Source organism: Gopherus evgoodei, chromosome 6 (genome assembly GCF_007399415.2).
Source record: "Gopherus evgoodei ecotype Sinaloan lineage chromosome 6, rGopEvg1_v1.p, whole genome shotgun sequence".
Taxonomy (NCBI): Eukaryota; Metazoa; Chordata; order Testudines; family Testudinidae; genus Gopherus; species Gopherus evgoodei.
In genome coordinates, this window is record NC_044327.1 from 119,070,638 (window position 1) to 119,088,778 (window position 18,141).

General features: G+C 35.9%; 1 protein-coding gene across 1 annotated transcript in view; it reads right to left on the reverse strand.

Annotated features, from left to right (window-relative positions):
• DCC (DCC netrin 1 receptor) overlaps positions 1-18,141 on the reverse strand; it is a 939,470-nt gene that overhangs the window by 466,097 nt on the left and 455,232 nt on the right. The window contains 2 exon segments of the mRNA XM_030567485.1: positions 7,074-7,210; positions 7,620-7,770. Of these exon segments, the coding sequence (XP_030423345.1) occupies positions 7,074-7,210; positions 7,620-7,770 (288 nt within the window).

The following is an 18,141-nucleotide window of genomic DNA, read 5'->3' on the forward strand; positions in this document are numbered from 1 at the left end:
CCCTAGGTCATTTGAGAGAGCACCAACAACAAATAGCTCCTTCCTACATACATATTCCGCTGTTGGGTTGAACATGAATATGCATATTAGCTGAAACTGGCAACAAGCGGAGTTTTGTTCAAGCTTTTCTCATAAATAAGTAGCACAAAAGAGGTGTGGCCCATACATCTGTAGGATGCTAGCCGACAGATGTATTGACAAGGACTATGTTTTCAGAAGTGTCTGAATGAGTTAGGGGCTCAGCTCCCACTGAAATTCAATGTAAATTAGGTGCCTATTATTAGATTACCAAACACCATCCAAGACATTCTTGATCTGAGTTCATTTTCAATTCACTCTTGTGAGAGCCCATTAAAGGCAAGACACTACCAAAATTTTTCCATCATGCTGCTGCAGACCTAACTGCTCATATCTACACCAACAGGTTCAAGAAAGCAAGAAACACAGCAACAAAGAAAATGCTATACTGGATCAAGCAGTGCTCATCTTAATCCAGGATCCCGTCTCTGACATTGACCAGTTTCAACAAGTTCAGAGTAAAGCAAAGTAAATTTATGGAACACCATCTCAAAAGAGAAAGTTTCTTCTGTACCCTTCATTAGTTAGTTATTGACTAATGCGTGTAAACACAGGGATTTATATCTCTACCAAAACTCTATTTTTAAAATCCTTGTTTACAACAACTCTGGATGTTTTCATTATCCATATAAAATGCCTATTCTTTTTACAATCCTACTAAACTCTTGTTTTCAATGCTACCTTCAATATCTTCTATATTCTAGCAATGAAGTTTTCTTTCCTTGAGGCAAACTTGAACCAGAGACTCTAAGCAGACAAATCTTCACTACACCTCTGATTCTCTCCATTTCTCCCCACATTTCTGCCTTTCTCTTTCTCTTTTTATTTCTGTTTTTCACCAAAAGCAAAATTCACCTGGGATGCAAATCACAAGAAGGTCTATTCATGATCAAAACCTATCAGGTACTCAGATATCTCCACCCTAGGTGATCTGTCTTGCACGCAGGCACCCAACTTATGGGGTAAGGTAAAACTTCCATCACAGCCTTAATAAAAACAGAGTCAACAAATATAACATATTCTATATGACACAGTCTGCAATTTTCAATTACTTAAAAAAAATGTTAGCAAAGGACTTCATAAGATTTTAAGATAAATACAGGGTATGTCCCCAATAGCATTGCTTTTCATAACATTTTTAATACCTGCATCTGCATCAACATCACAATCCTTCCATTTTTTCCATAAGCATGATGCAACAGTGGATGGAGTGATTCCCAAGACACATTACAGCCTCTCAATCAATTGCATAAAACACATTCTGAACATTGTTCAAATGGGTCTTTACTGGATAGAAAATCACTGTGGAGCCCTTAAAGTCTATTGATCACATAATATGTATTTTAAAAATTTTATGAATAAGAGAAAACAAAGATGAAAGGAACTATTGATCCATCCAGTTTCACCCCTGTCTTTTGGAAGGACTAGCTGCATTTTAAATACCATTGAAGTGCCAGCAGTCCTCAGATTCATCCATTCTTTTTTATGTTTGCAGCTCTTGCTACTTCTTTGAGCACGGGCACCCTATCCCATTTCCCAACAGCACAATGCAAAATATGTTCCCAATGCCCAAGCTAAATACATTATTTTTACCTCATGTCAAATCTCAAACATATTTCTGATAGTTAATATTACTGTGAAAACACCCAGAAACAAAAGACATCAACATAAAGCATACCCTTACAGTTTCAAAGTTCAAAGTTGGAATTTAACCACATAATTCCCATTAATGCCATCAAGAAAGAAATCCTAAAAAGAATGAGAAAAAAATGGACAATGCAGCATGATGAAATTGACAAATCTCTCAGCAGCACTTTGCCCATTCTTTGGTCTGAAGAGCTGGGGCATGGGGAAGCAAAAGAGGAGGGACTCTAATAATGGTAAGAGGAAATGACAGGGTGAATGAGTTATTCTCTTGTGTCCTTAGTTTGATTCTGCATTCATTTTGGATATATACAGAAGAAATGAAACAAACAAACAAACAAACTGATATCCTATATTCTATTTTTGGACCTTAATCTTATAGTGATGGTAAAAATGACTTGAAGGGAGTTTTTGCAGCCTTTTTGTGACTTGATGTATTTTTTGAGTGTGTTTTTTTGTTTTGTTTTGTTTTGTTTTTTTAAGAATTCCCTGAGATAATCCATCCTGGAACAATCTTTTGGATTATCTGTTTCCTCTTTAGCTTTCCATCGTATACATAAACATACAATGTTCCAGATAGAGAGAGAGATTCAGTTAGAGAATAAGTAAACAGCTTCAACCATGTTTGATATTCAGAATAAAACAGCTGACTGAACAATCTACTTCAGCTAGATCATAATGGTCCCTTCTGACCTTAAAGTCTATGAGTCTATCAGCTGCTGTGGGGTTAGCTATTGGCCAGACACAGAACATTCAAAGTTATTAGCAGAACAGACTGATGTGGGATCCTTAACTCACTCTATCAAGCATAGCTAAAGAAGGACAAATCCTCAACTGGTGTAAATTGTTATACTCCAGCAACTTCAATGGAATTATTACAATTTCTACCAGTTGAGGATCTACCCCAGAATGTTTCTGTGTCAGGGATTTAAGAACAGTGAATGATCTTTTACAATGTGGGAACTATTTTACCATTGATGTTTAGTAATATGGTACATCCTTGGACATATTTTTCATATCCAAAGTAGACTGAATCAAGATTTGTGCCCAGTAGGATAAGTTTAAAAGATGCTTCTGTAGCCTTAATATAAAATTGTTTGGCTTTTGTTCCTAGGCATGTCAGACATTGTTTTTTCAACATAGGGCTTTTCCCCTAGCATTTACTCTGTTCCTAAATTATTCACATGCAGGAACATGTTCCAGGCCTCCATCAGTCAGCATTTTTCATCCATTTGATCTGTGCACACGTATTCTGGAAATGGATGTTGTGGAATGGAAATAAAACCAAACAAGAAAGATTGGATTGACCAGCCTTTGCAATATTCACTACCTCTTGGTCTTGGCAAACTAAACTAGACTTGTTGGAGACCTGGCTCATAACACCACGGAGGCTCATCTTTCTTAAATAATAAAACCGAAGCAAAAAACAGTTGATCCTAAAAATTCAATAGTAAAAGGTGCTTGTTTCCCTGGCTGCAGTTTGGAAGCATTTTCTAAGTTGTCTCTTTATAGATTACATATAACTTGCTTTGTAAAAGCTAGGAACAATGTTTTTCTGTCAATACCGCCTTTTGGACCCAGTCTTCTGCTTTTGTTGGCAGTCTCTCTAGTCACTGACCTGAAACCATGCAAACTCAGTCTGCTGACCTAGCAGTGCTGTGAAACTGTTTATTTCTGTATTACTTCTCAAGGGACATTTACAGGATCTTTACATCACAGAGAGAACAATGATTATGTTATGTACAGTAATCTCAACCCAATTAATAGTAGCTTTAAGATCCAAGTGCAATTTTATTATGAACCTGAAAATGTGTCACATTTATATGCAATTGTTTATTTGATGAAAAATCTTCTTTATCCTCAAAAGGCCATGTATACCTTCTTGGACTTCACAGACACAATTCTAACTCTATGTTATTTGAAATCTGGCAGTCACATTATGTTTGCCATTGGAACTGATAGAATTTAGAGACTGTCAGGGATAGGCATTCATTACAATCAATGCTTGCAAAAGTCAGTTTTGCAAAATTAAGCTCCAATCCAGCGACTGGATCTGGAAACCCTGACTCTTGCTCCAGCATAACACTGTGCTGAAATCAATAGGATTCCATGCAGGAATAAAGATCTTTGCTTGATCAGTGCTATAATCCAGTGCACCTCAGGCAAAAGAGATTTTGTTCAAACTTTAAATTCACCTCCCAAAGACCAAACAGGAAAAATTCCAACCCCAAAAGATGAATGCTTCTGAAAACTTAAGAAGATCTAGAAAGAAGGAGCTATAATGGACACTCATTAGCAAACCTAACGATAGCAGTCATCTTGCCAGTGATTGTCACCATTAAACATTTGTTTTTACTTAGCCTAGTTCTTTAAAATGATTGCCAAGCATGCAGCTGATTTATAAAGCGAGAAGGTAATATTTACTGGACTTTTAAACTTTCTACTGCCCAAGGAGACATGACTAACATCCTGCCAAAAAGGATTTGTACATGAAATATTCAAAGTTCAAAATTTAGCAACAAATATTATTTAGCCTTTCCAGCAACTTCATTCCTCTCCGCATTTTTAGCATTATGGCCAGTACAGGTGAGGGGTTGTTTTAAGATCCACAAAAGAAATGATACATAGGATCTTCCCAGTGAAAGATATTTGTTTTCCTGTCAGATAGTCTTTTATCTTTTAAATAATGAAGCTATCACTATCATGTGATGCAACTAACTTTGATGTAGTATTGGCCCACTCACATAGCCTTCAGGAAAGATTTAATTATTGGAGTGTTTAATTTTTTAGCTGACATATGTAAAATGCTTTGCCTGCCCTTCTCTCCAGAACATACTCTCACACAAACTGTTTGAATGAAAACAATTATCTTTCTAATAAACAATGGATGCTTTACAACTAAATATGCATTTGCAATTCACAGTTTTTGTTTGATATATAACCGCAATTTTTTTTAAAGAAAATATACAGATTTATACCCTACCAGTGGGAAATGAATAAAACCATCAATTAATTATTACATGTCTATAAATTAGGCTAATGGTATGAGCAACTCTGGTAAAATTCTCAGAGAGTTTCCTACTTATGGAGATGAATTTAACAAATATATATGGCCAATTTTTATGAAGATAAGGATAGATGGGGATTTCTATTGCCCTCCATTAATAGGTGTGCAGTTTTTGTTGAATCTTTTACATATTCACTCTAGCAATACAAACATAATACCTGTTGCTAAGCAATATGATACATGGTGTTAATTTAAACCTGCCACCCTACATGCTTATGAAAATAAATGACCAAACTTTTAAAAGTTATCAAAATTATACCTCCAAAACTTACACCCATATTTCATTAGCTTATGTGACTAGACACTTATGCAAAAAAACCACACCCACTTTACTTTGTATATACAATTGATTTGTTTTGCATGCACAATGTTTGTATTATGTATTTTTATTACACTTTTGCATGCACATGCATGTTTCTTTGTCAGATTTAGATTTCACTTTCATTGTGTCAGTGATTGTGCTATCCTTTATGTTGGTACAGTCCCAATCAAACTGTGGTGCTCAATAAGTAACAAGTGCCACCTTTTGAAAACTCTCTTCTGCCATTCGTATATGACCATTATCACTGAAGTATCTGAATCCAAGTTTATCCCCAAAATTGTATTACACTCCCTGTTACATATATCTCTCTGTATAAGCATGAAAATAAATACAAATTTCTATACAATGCATTTTTAGCATAACATTATTATATATTTATACAGAGTCATAGTCAAGCCATAGTTCAGTGCATTACAGAGAATGAAGATATGGGGTGAGATTTTCAAGTCCTGAAAGAATTTGGATGTGAAATTTCTATTAATTTTCATGGAAACTGGATAGCCAAATCCTTTACAGAGCATTGAAATTTCAGCCTTGGTCCTATAGTCTACTATATATGAGGAAAAAAAATAAGATTCACATAATCAATAGGTGTTTCTCAATCCCCAAATAGCTGCAGTTCTGTATAATTTCATTGTTGATTTCCAATGAGCATCTTTCAGCAAAGCTAAATAAGCATTTTATCCCAGAAGTTATCTTCCATTTCTGCATTTGATTCTTTGCAGATTGGAAACGTAGGTTTACAATAAATAGTTAAAGTGAACTTTTGCAATTATAAAATCATTTTTTAATTTTTAAAATGTAGCCAATAAAACATTGTATTGTATTAATGTACCTAAAGCAATAGAATGAAAGTTTCCATCATGTGTAATTACTATAATGTTGCATTATGACTTGATAAAAGGATATTGTTATACAAGCATTGAATATCCTATAATCCAACTTGGGGTTCTGTTCTCTAATGAAAATATTTTTATGCATAAGCTTTAAAACCAAGATGCAAAATGAACAGCACATTGAAATTATGCTATTGTTTCACAAAGTATTATCTATGTAGTTTCTTAAATCTTATTGAATAATGCTAATGTAGCTTGGTATTGTTCTCCGATTAAAAAAAAAACACCTCTCAGAATTTAATATAATTATGGTTCTATTAAAATTTGACACAATAGGGGAAAAAAGCCTGTTTCAAAATATCTAAGACATCTTTCCTCATGTTTCTCAGACAACATATTTTGTTAGTTAGCCAGTAAACCTACCATCTGAAACAAAAGAGAAAACATTTTTATGTGGAAGGTAACACCAGAGTGACCAGATGTCCTGATTTTATAGGGACACTCCTGATATTGAGGCGGGGGGTGCTTATATTGACCTATTACACCTCACTCCCTATCCCAATTTTTCACACTTTCTATCTGGTCACCCTAGGTACCACAGGAAATCCTCACTGCATCATTGCTTATTCATGGTTTCCACTAAAAGCAAGAAAATAGGCACATAATACGTGATGCTAAAGCAAGGCCATGGAGTCATAAGATAAGAAGAAAGCAGTAAAACAATGTCAGTAAGCAATACTATAGTTATGCACAACTTGCTAAAATAAGTTTGTAGATCACCATTGTATCCATGTGTGGTGCCATACACAAGAAAAAACAGTTAACTGAATTGGGCAAATTGGGATTTGACATCAATAAATATTCTAGAAATTAGATTATAAAACAGAGACATTGTAAGAAGTTTTACTCTGCTGTTTGATGTTCTTCCATGAGGTATATTGATTATGTGTGTATACCGCTGTCGGTGAGTGAAAATCCTGTTCAAAGTAAGGTGGGAACCCCACCAGTTTACAGATAAGTACATGGAGACCCGCAGAGGAAGGAGTTATATAAGCGCTAATGATTATCAACATTCTTGGAAAAGCAAAGGACTCCTCTTGCACAGAGTCCAGAAATCTGTACTCACCCATAACTGTGAGCTCTGCAGAGGCACTACTGTTCTCATTCTTGTAGCTGACAATGCAAGTGTACGTCCCAGAATCGTCATCAGTCACATTAGAAATAAGTAAGTTACTGCCAGCCAGTAATGAATATTTTTTGGATCTGTAACATTGACAAAAAAAAAAATCCATGTTCACATTCATCTCCAAAGAAAAGTACTCAAGATCTAAGATACTCCATAGAACCTTCTCAACTGGCTAGCTCTGATCTTATAATGTTGTTAGTAAATGTGATAATTAACTTTTGGATGCTGCTCTACCTGATTTAAATACCATTTCATAAAAGAAGATATTTATGGCCAAATTCTATCCTCAGATGTGCATGCACAGCTGCAAATGAAGAAAACAGGAGTTTCATGCGCACATCCAGTCTTATTATTACTTAGAATGAAAGCTTGATCTTCTCCAAGCTGAACCAAACTGACAACACTTAAAATGGTAGTTAATGTTTTACTCGTACTTCACCTTGGGAAACGAACTTTCATTACATAAGAGACACGTGTATGAAATACCTGACTGGAATAATTTCATCTCCTCGCATCCATGTGAAAGTGGGTGTGGGAAACCCAGAAACACAACACTCAAGAACAGCATCTTTTCCCTCAAGGGCTACCACATTTGATGGTCTCTGCAGGAAAAATTGCTGTCTGTGCAAACCTGGATCTATGAAGGAAAAAGAGAGAGTTATCATAAAACGCTGTTTGTGTTCAGAACATGGAATCAAAACAGCCTATCAATAATGGACCCAGGGAATTCATGTCTTCAAGTCTTATCTCTGAAGAGAAAAAAAAACAGTAATAAAGAATTATAGAAAGGGCTATGGAATGGAGATCTGATGGAGCTGTTTGTGGATGGAAGCCAATGGAGCTGTTTGATTCTGGGGCGATGCTATCTTTTTGAATAACTGTAGAAGCATTCTTTAGGGACTGGAGTCAGAGCTGAGTCTTGGGAAGGCCACAGAAAATGTTTCACTTGAGGGAAAAAGAGACAAAGGCATGTATAAGGATGTCAGAAAAGGTGGGGTCAAGGTAGTCACAGTACCTTGAAAGTGGTGGTAATCAGATTTACAAATATGAGAGGTGAGAGAGAGGAAAAGGGAAGCTCTAGTAAATCACGGAAGTCATCGACATTATGAACCATGGACAGAAACGGAAAGTGTGAGTTGAGAAGGAAGCTAGGAAAAAGAGTAGTGTCCTAAAAGCTCCTTTGGCTCAAATTTACTAGGGGGTTGTTGAGATACAGCTTCAAATTTAGTTGGTAGTATGGCAGCCAAAAAATAGACAGAAAGGGTAACTAGGAAAGAGTTAAAGTGAAAAGTTTGGACAAAGGCAGACAGATATCCCTATATTTGTTTACTGAATATATATAATAGCAAGCATCAAGAAGTTTAACTACGATAGCACTTTAGTTTACAGGGCAGATAAAACACTTGAGAACAGAACCGTGGAAATTTCTGATATGCCATGGGGATGAGATGTCTTAAGTTTGTTCCAGCTCTATTTAAAATGATTTTTGAATACACACACGCACACACCACACACTGTAACAACCATTACGTATACTTCCATATCACCTGACATGGACACCTGCAAATCTCACTAAAGTTAGCAGGAAGCCATAGTACTTAGCATCTCTCAGGATCAGGTCCAAAGTAATGGCTCTGTTTTACCAAACATATAGCTACAAATTTTATTTATTTGTATACACTGGATGATCTGTTTCTCCATGTCTACCGTATACCCAGCCTTCCAAGGTATACATGCCATGCCTAACCGCAAGTTAATAGACACAGACAGGATTTACTTTGTGAAATTCTATGAGCTGCATTATGCTGGAAGTTGGATTAGATGATCAAAATGGCCTATAAGATCACTACCTTAGAAGGCATAACAAATATACAGTAGCTATACAGAAGTAAAAATCGACATGCTGCTTTAAAAAGGCCAATTTTCCAAAGCTAAAAACAATTGTGAACAGAATTGAATAAGAGACAATTTCTGAACATAAAAATTTGAATGCCAATTAGGAATTGTGACTGCTTTATTAGATGCTCAGAAAAACCCACTATTCTGCTACCATGAAAGAAGGTTTCTTTGGTTTAAAAAGTCCTGATTAAGAGGGGAGATAAAGGCAGCAGTAAAAACTAATATACAGAAAACAAATTAAAAAGCGAGGAAGCTGATAGCAATGAATACAAACTAGAAGTTAGGAAATGCAAAAATAAGACCAAAGGTATTAGTGATTTTTTTTTGCAGCCAGTTAGGTTAAGGGCAATAAGAAATAAATCTTTAAATAGATCAAGAATAAATTAAAGCCTAGCACTATTACAGGTCCAAATAACACTCAAGGATAATAAAATTATGCATCATGATGCAGAAAAGGCAGAAGTATTCAATACATATTTCTCTTATATATTTTGAAAGAAGCTTTTTAATATATTCCTATATTACAGTGATAATTAAATATCCTTAATTCCATCAGAATCTAGGGGCAATGTTAAATTTAATAATGGCTATTTAACTTCTTGTTTAGCCATTCTTAAAAAAATGTTTCCAGATAACAGCATCCTCCTTTTTCAGATCAAGACATTATTAAGTGGAGGTAATTAATGAAGCAGGACATAGTTTTATGTAAAAAAAACAGTGAAATGTTATGATCTGTTATTTCTTGGTCTGATAAGCAACTAAAAAAAATTATTATGATTTATCACACGATTAATCACGCTGATAAACAATTATAGAAAACCATTTATTTAAATATTTTTGGATGTTTTCTACATTTTCAAATATTTTTATTTCAATTACAATAGAGAATATGAAGTGTACACTGCTCACTTTATATTTATTTTTATTACAAATATTTGCATTGTAAAAAAACCAAAAGAAATATTATTTTTCAATTCACGTAATACAAATACTGAAGTGCAATCTCTTTACCATGAAAGTTGAACTTACTAATATAGAATTATGTGCAAAAAATAACTTCATTAAAAAATTAAACAATGTAAAACCTTATAGCTAGAAAGTCCACTCAGATCTACTTCTTGTACAGCCAATCACTCAGACAAACAAGTTTGTTTACATTGCAGGAGATAATGCTTCCCACTTCTGGTTTACAATGTCAACTGAAAGTGAGAACTAGTGTTCGTATGGCACTGTTATAGCCAGCATCGCTAAAGATGCTAAAGATTCCTATGTCCCTTCATGCTTCACCCACCATTCCAAGGAAATACATCCATGCTGATGAGTTCTTCTAGATAATGATCTGAAGCAGTGTGGACTGATGCATGTTCATTTTCATAGGCATGCACAGCACATTTCATTAGGGTGTGCACCCAGGGATCCCCGCCCTAGCCGCACCCCCACCCTGTCCTAGCCCGTCCCGCCCTCATCCACTCCCTCCTACAAATGCAAATATTTGTAATAAAAATAATAATATAAAGTGAGCATTGTACACTGTAGTCTATGTTGTAATTAAATCAAAACATTTGAAAAATGTAGGAAATCATCCAAAAATATTTAATACATTTCAATTGGTATTCTGTTGTTTAACAGTGTGGTTAAAACTGTGATTAATCACAATTAAAATTTAAATCACAATTAATTTTTTGAGTTAATTGTATTAATTAACTGCGATTAATCGACAGCCCTAGTTATTTCACCTATTTCTCAATTACTTCAATTTTGCCTGGCCAAATTTTTGATATAGTTGAAGTGTATCAGAAACACACACTTTAATGGAAACCCTATTAAAAAGGATACAGCTAGATTAGTGACTTTTTAAATTTGAAAATGCTTATCTGAATGTGAAATTGCCAAATTTCATCTAAATCTGAAATGTATTCCACCTTTCTTTGATGATAACTTCAAATCATATCTTAAACTATTTAGATGAAATAATTAAGATAGACACAAAAATCTAGGTTGCAAGAAAACTTATTTATTTTTCCAAATCTTCCTTAGACTCAAATTTTAAAACAGGAGGCTTGATGCTTGAGCATATCTGCCCACCTGCATCAGCACATGTAAACAACACAACCAGCATTGGCAATCACGCAGTTTCTCAGTACACATATGTATAATATCGTTGCATAATCATGCTTCTGCTTTTTTTTTTCCTCCAAAATTTGCTCTTTACATTCATCCAAGCCTCATTTGTCTGATTTCTCTCACCCTCTGACCATCTATTTCCTAGCAGGACTGTTTTGTTTTTTTTTAAATCTTCAGTAGTTTCTAAATTTGCAGTTTGGTGCCTTAGACTCTGCCCATTTGCCTCTCTCTCTCTGTCACCTGGCTGTTTCGACTTATTAATGCATAAATTGCCTAGCAGAAGAAGGAGGTACTATGCTGTATGGTAACAAATACCATTTCAATATACTGCCTCATTAAGACCTTACAAGTGCAAGGCCAGACCTCTATCTGAACTTTTCTTTCCTGCTTAGCCACAGAAATGCTAGTTGAAAAGGCAGCATTATCTACACATCCGTATTTCATTTGGAAGTCCACTTCAAAAGCAGATACAAATTATAAATGAGTTATTCTGGAAACATCAGCAGAATTGAATGAAAGCTCTACCTGAGTGAGGGAGTGCAGGGCACGGTCAGAGACTGTAGCAGAATGGTACATAAAGATCTTAATAGAAAATCAGTTACAAAAAGGAAGGATGAGGAAATCACCTGCAATTTTCTGAAAAGCAAAGTGAAGAATAGGATCTCTGGTCTCAGATCCCTGAAGTCTACTTAGAAATGGTACGAACTCCTGCACAAAGTGGAGCAAGTCCCTGTAAGGTGCTGAGGGCCTCCTGGAAGTTGATGACTGTGCTCTCATCTCCCATATAAGTCATTAAGACTCGAATGTGTTCAATGTTTCCCCAAAGGTGATCAGCACTTCACAGAATCAGGACCTTAGCCCTTCCTTATGCCAGCGGTATAAAGGCTATAATAAATTTTAGGACAAGAGGGATACATTTTGTTAATTGCTGAGCAAATCGGACATTTTGGGTATTGAATGCTAGTCCCACCATCAATATTTGGAAACAGGATTTGATCTGCTATCTCAGGGTAGCAAAGAGTCCTGTGGCACCTTATAGACTAACAGACATATTGAAGCATGAGCTTTCATGGGTGAATACCAACTTCGTCGGATGCCTGTATCTCAGGGTATCAAACCTGACATTTAAACCCAAAAAAACAACTGCCAAAACTCACATATGCTGGTTAACTGGAATGTGAAAAGGAATGTCAACTTTAACTTAAAAGAATGCAACTACAGGCTTCTGAAAAGAACACTCATCAGGGTGTTATACAAACTTTTTCTGTGCCATGAAAAGAAGAACAGCTTTTAGCACACACTGATTACTTCACAATTCGCATATTTATTACTGTTACTTTTTGGTTTTTATGTTTGATTGGGCAGATCTTCAGCTGATATAAAAGGTTCAATGAAGTCAGAGGAACTTCGTCAATTTCACCAGCTGAGATTATGGTCCAATGTGATTTTATTAGTGATATTTAGTGAAAAAAAATTGACTATGAAAGTATACTGGATGATATTTTTGCTTAGCCAGAAGGAGGTAAAATAGCAATACAAATATTACAAATTCATTTCCTGTATTTTTGCCCAAACTGTATGCAATTTGTCACTTGTACTTGCCATATTCACACTCTATACATGAAGAGAGAAGAAAAAAGGTAAGAAGAAGAAAAGAGTGTCAAGAAATAGAAACTAAATACTGTACTAACATTCAAGAATGCCTAAAGGAGAAGGGAAGTGGTCAAAAAAATAATTCACCCTGCCCCTTCAGCATCCTTCACAGACATTGTGCACAAGGATCATGAGAGCCCAGTACAGACAACACATAGCCCTGTTCTGCCCCAACCAGTTAGTAGAGCTGGGATAGCATTAAAAGGGGGTCATTTAGGCCCATGCTGTCCCAGTGCATGTGAACGTTTATGCTCCACTGGAGTATCTGCATGCTCACCCAGTTCAGAAGGAGTGCACACTGAACCCTGGCAAATATTATGGCAGGGAGCAATTAGGCATGATCTATCAGTGAATCTGGAGGCCCCAGGCTTAAACACCAACAGCTTGATTCTGTCCTTACATAAGAATGCCCATACAGGCCAATGGTCCATCTTGCCCTGCATCCTGTCTTTGACAGAGGTCAATGCCAAATGCTTCAGAGGGAATAAACAGAACAGGGCAATTATTGAGTGCTCTATCCTGTTATCCACTCCCAGCTTCTGGCAAATGGAGGTTTAGGTATACCCAAAGGAGAGGGTAGTATCTTGGCTAATAGCCATTGATAGACCTATTCTCCATGGACTTATCCAATTCTTTTTTGAACCCAGTTACACTTTTGGCCTTCACAACATCCCCTCGCAATGAGTTCCACAGGTTGACTGTGTGTTGTGTGAACAAGTACTTCCTTTGGTTTGTTTTAAACCTGCTGCCAATTCATTTCATTGGGTGACCCTTGGTTCTTGTGTTATGTGAAGGGGTAAATAACACTTCCTTATTCACTTCCCCAGACTGTTCATGATTTTATAGACTTTTATCATATCTCCCCTTAGTGGTCTCTCTATTCCAAGCTGAAAAGTCCCAGTAATCTTTAATCTTTCCTCAAATGGAAGCTGTTCCAAAACCTTAATCATTTTTGTAGCCCTTCTCTGTATATTTTCCAATTCTAATATATCTTTTTTGGGATGGAGCAACTAGAATTGCACAAAATATTCAATTGGTACTCATACCAGGGATTTATATAATATTTGTATTTACTGTCATACTATCTATCAGTTTTCTAACAGTTCCTAACTTTTGTTAACTTTTTTGACTGACACTGCACATTGAGCAAGTGTTTTCAGAGAACTATCTACAATGACTGCAAGATCTCTTTCTTGAGTGGTAACGGCTAATTTAGACCCCTATCATTTTGAATGTATAGCTTCCATTATGTATTCAAATGTACATTATTTTGCATTTCTCAACACTGAATTTCATCTGCCATTTTGTTGCCCAGTCACTCAGTTTGTGAGATTCCATTATAACTCCTCACAGTCTGCTTTGGACTTAGTTATTCTAAATAATTTTGTATCATCTGTAAATTTTGCCATCTCACCGTTGGCCCCTTTTTCCGTATTTTTTATGAATACGTTGAATATAACTGGTCCTAGTACAGATCCTTGGGGGACACCACTATTTACCTCTCTCCATTCTGAAAACTGACCATTTATTCCTATCCTTTGTTTCCTATCTTTTAACCAGTTACTGATCCATAAGAGGAACTTCCCTCTTATCCCATGACTGCTTACTTTGCTTAAGAGCCTTTGGTGAGGGACCTTGTCAAAGGCTTTCTGAAAAGTCCAAGTACATTATATCCACTCGATCATCCTTGTCCACATGCTTGTTGACCTCCTCAAAGAATTCTGCTAGATTAGTGAGGCATGATTTCCTTTTAAAAAAGCCTTGTGGACTCTCCCCCAAAATATTCTGTTCATCTATGTGCCTGATAATTCTATTCTTTAATATTGTTTTAACCAATTTGCCTAGTACTGAAGATAGGCTTACTGACATGTACTTGCCAGGATCACCTCTGGAGCCTTTTTAAAAAATTCGCATCATATTAGCTACCCTTCAGTCAGCTGGTACAGAAGCTGATTTAAGTAATAAGTTACATACCACAGCTAGTAGTTTTGCAATTTCATATTGCAGTTCCTTCAGAATTCTCGGGTGAAAACCATCTGGTCCTGCTGACTTATTACTGTTTAATTTATCAATTGCTTCTAAAATCCCTACTGACACCTCAGACTGGGACAGTTCCTTGGATTTGTCACCTAAAAAGAATGATTGATGTATGGGAATCTCCCTCACGTCCTCTACATTGGAGCTGGATACAAAGAATTAATTTAGGAAGTACTTTTATCCCCATATCACAGATGAGGACCTGAGACCCAGAGAGATTAAGTGACTTATCCAAAATCAAACAGGAAGTCTGTGGCAGGGAATTAAGCTCCGGTCTCTCCCACTCTCTTATCATAATTTATTGTTATTATTCATTATTATTTACTGATTAGTCCTTTAATCAAACCAGGGGTATGTTTTATGTCTGCATCTTATTTTATAAATAAGGGTTGTGATGCATTTAATCTCATATCAAATGGAATTCAGCCAAGAATAATTCAAATTCTATTTAATATCCCATCCCATAAGCCTCTGCAAGAAGGAATAACAAAGGAAGTTGCAAGGAATTTGGCTCATTCAGCGTTACAGAAATGGAGACTGCCTGGCAGGAGATAGAGACTGTCACTACTACATTTGAGCTATGCTGTACATTACTATGAAAATGGGGACTGGTTCCATACAATGACCTATTTTGTTGGCCTGCAATGCACAGTCTCTTATTGTACTCAATTACTTTTGCACTACAGTCCATTAGTAAGAGTTGTTCAGCTGAAAGAAAACTATCATATCATATATATGAATTTTGCTGAACATATTTGCTAATACTGTATATCAGGCCAGTATAATGTTATTTTATTATTGCAGCAGTTTTTCTATTGCAAACTGCAGAACAGATTCCTTTAATATGACATTAATGTCTATAAGTGCTCATAGTCACATTTCTAAATTTGATTAGAAGAGATAAAGATTCATACTTACTAAAACCCAGTTTTGCTCTCTCTTGTCACAGAGACAAGGACAAACCAATTCCCTGACCTGATCTTACCATCACGCCTAGAGGCTGCATAGTTAATCCTACCGAAAAAGCAAAGGTTATGTGTGAAGAATGATAGAGAAATGTGTCATTAAAATGATACTGATCTGTCAATATACAGCATGCATTAAAGTGTATAACCACAATGTAGTAATATGTTTGGGATTTTGCTTCCCCACCCCCACTCCCCGAAGGAAATTCAAGCCAGGCTTAGCGGAGCTATAGGACATCATATGAGGCTATGTGGATAAGCAATAAAGAGGTTAAAAGATCATAACATTTGTACTGACACCCATCAAGGCATATTTGCAAAATATATTTACAGTTTGCAAAAGAGGCAGTCAACTAACAGTTGCAATACAGGACTAGAAGTCAGCTTTGCGGCTGCCTTGCTGTGTGACCTTGAACCTTCAGTTTTCCTAACTTGTGATGGGAATAAAAATATTTACAAGCCTTTGAAATAATGAACATTTTATTATTGGGATTATTACTTGTAGCTATTTAGGTGGAGGGCTTTTTTTTAATTAAATGTATTAGAATTTTGTCAAGAAAACAGTTGTTTTGAAAAAGCTTCAACTGTGGTTTAATTATCAGTGGCAAAATAGAATGAGGAACTGTAATACAGCTAAATTAGCCCATAACCTTAATAAATTATGAATCCACACAGTCAAGAAAATATGAATGTAACCTTACATAATTCCTTTAACCCCACTCAATATTGCTCTGTTTATACATTCAGGGATGGTATTAGCTCTTTTGGCCACAGGGCCACACTGGAAGTTCATGATTACCATTACCCCCAAGTCTTTTTCATAGTCACTGCTTCCAAGGAGTCCCCTCATCCTGTAAGAATAGCCTGCATTCTTTGTTCCTAAATATATGACGCTACATTTGGCCATATTGAAATATGTATTGTTTGCTCACACCCACCTTACCGAACAATCCAGATCGCTCTGTATTAGTGACCTGTCCTCTCCATTATGTACCACTTCCCCAGTCTTTGGGTCATCTGGAAGCTTTATCAGTAATGATCTTATGTTTTCTTCCATTAATAAAAAATGTTAAATAGCATAGGGCCAAAAACCCATTCCTGCTGGACTCCACTAGAAACACATCTGCTCAGTGATGATTCCCCATTTACAATTACATTTTGAGACCTATCAGTTAGCCAGTTCTTAATCCATTTAATGTATGCCATATTGATTTTGTATTGTTCTAGTTTCTTAATCCAAATGTCATGTGGTACCAAATCAAACGGTTTACAGAAGACTAAGTATATTACATCAATACTATTACGTTGATCAAGCAAAGAAATCACATCAAAAAGATAAAGTTAGTTTGACAAGTTCTGTCTTCTATAAATCTATGTTGATTGGCATAAACAACATTACCCTCCTTTAATTCTTGATTGATCCCTGTATCAACTGTTCCTTATTTTTCCAAAGATCCATGTCAGGCTGGTGGATGTATAATTACCTACCTAATCCTCTATCTTTTTAAAATACTGATACAACATTAAGAACAAGGCATACTTGTGGCACCTTAGAGACTAACAAATTTATTTGGGCATAAGCTTTCATGGGCTATAACCCACTTCATCAGATGAATGCAGTGGAAAATACAGTAGGAGGATATACATATACAGAGAACATTAAAAAAAATGGGTGTTCCCATACCAACTCTAAGGAGACTAATCAATGAAGGTGGGCTATTATCAGCAGGAGAAAAAAAAGTGTTTGTAGTGATAATTAGGATGGCCCATCTCAAACAGTTGGACAAGAAGGTGTGAATAACTGTAGGGGGAAAATTAGCATGAGGAAATAGTTTTTTACTTTGTGTAATGATCCATCCACTCCCAGTCTTTTTCAAGCCTAATTTAATGGTGTCCAGTTTGCAAATTAATATTAATTCTGCAGTTTCTCATTGGAATCTGTTTTTGAAGCTTTATTTTTTGTAGCAGAACTGCAACTTTAAAAAACTTCAAAAACAGACCTTTTCCCTTACTGTTATTCACGCCTTCTTGTCAACTGTTTGAAATGAGCCATCCTGATTATTAATACAAACATTTTTTTTCTCCTGCTGATAATAGCCCACCTTCATTGATTAGTCTCCTTAGAGTTGGTATGGGAACACCCATTTTTTTTAATGTTCTCTGTGTATGTATATCCTCCTACTGTATTTTCCACTGCATTCATCTGATGAAGTGGGTTATAGCCCATGAAAGCTTATGCTCAAATAAATTTGTTAGTCTCTAAGGTGCCACAAGTATGCCTTGTTCTTAATGTTGGTATGGTCCTTAGAGTTGGTATGGTAATCCCCACC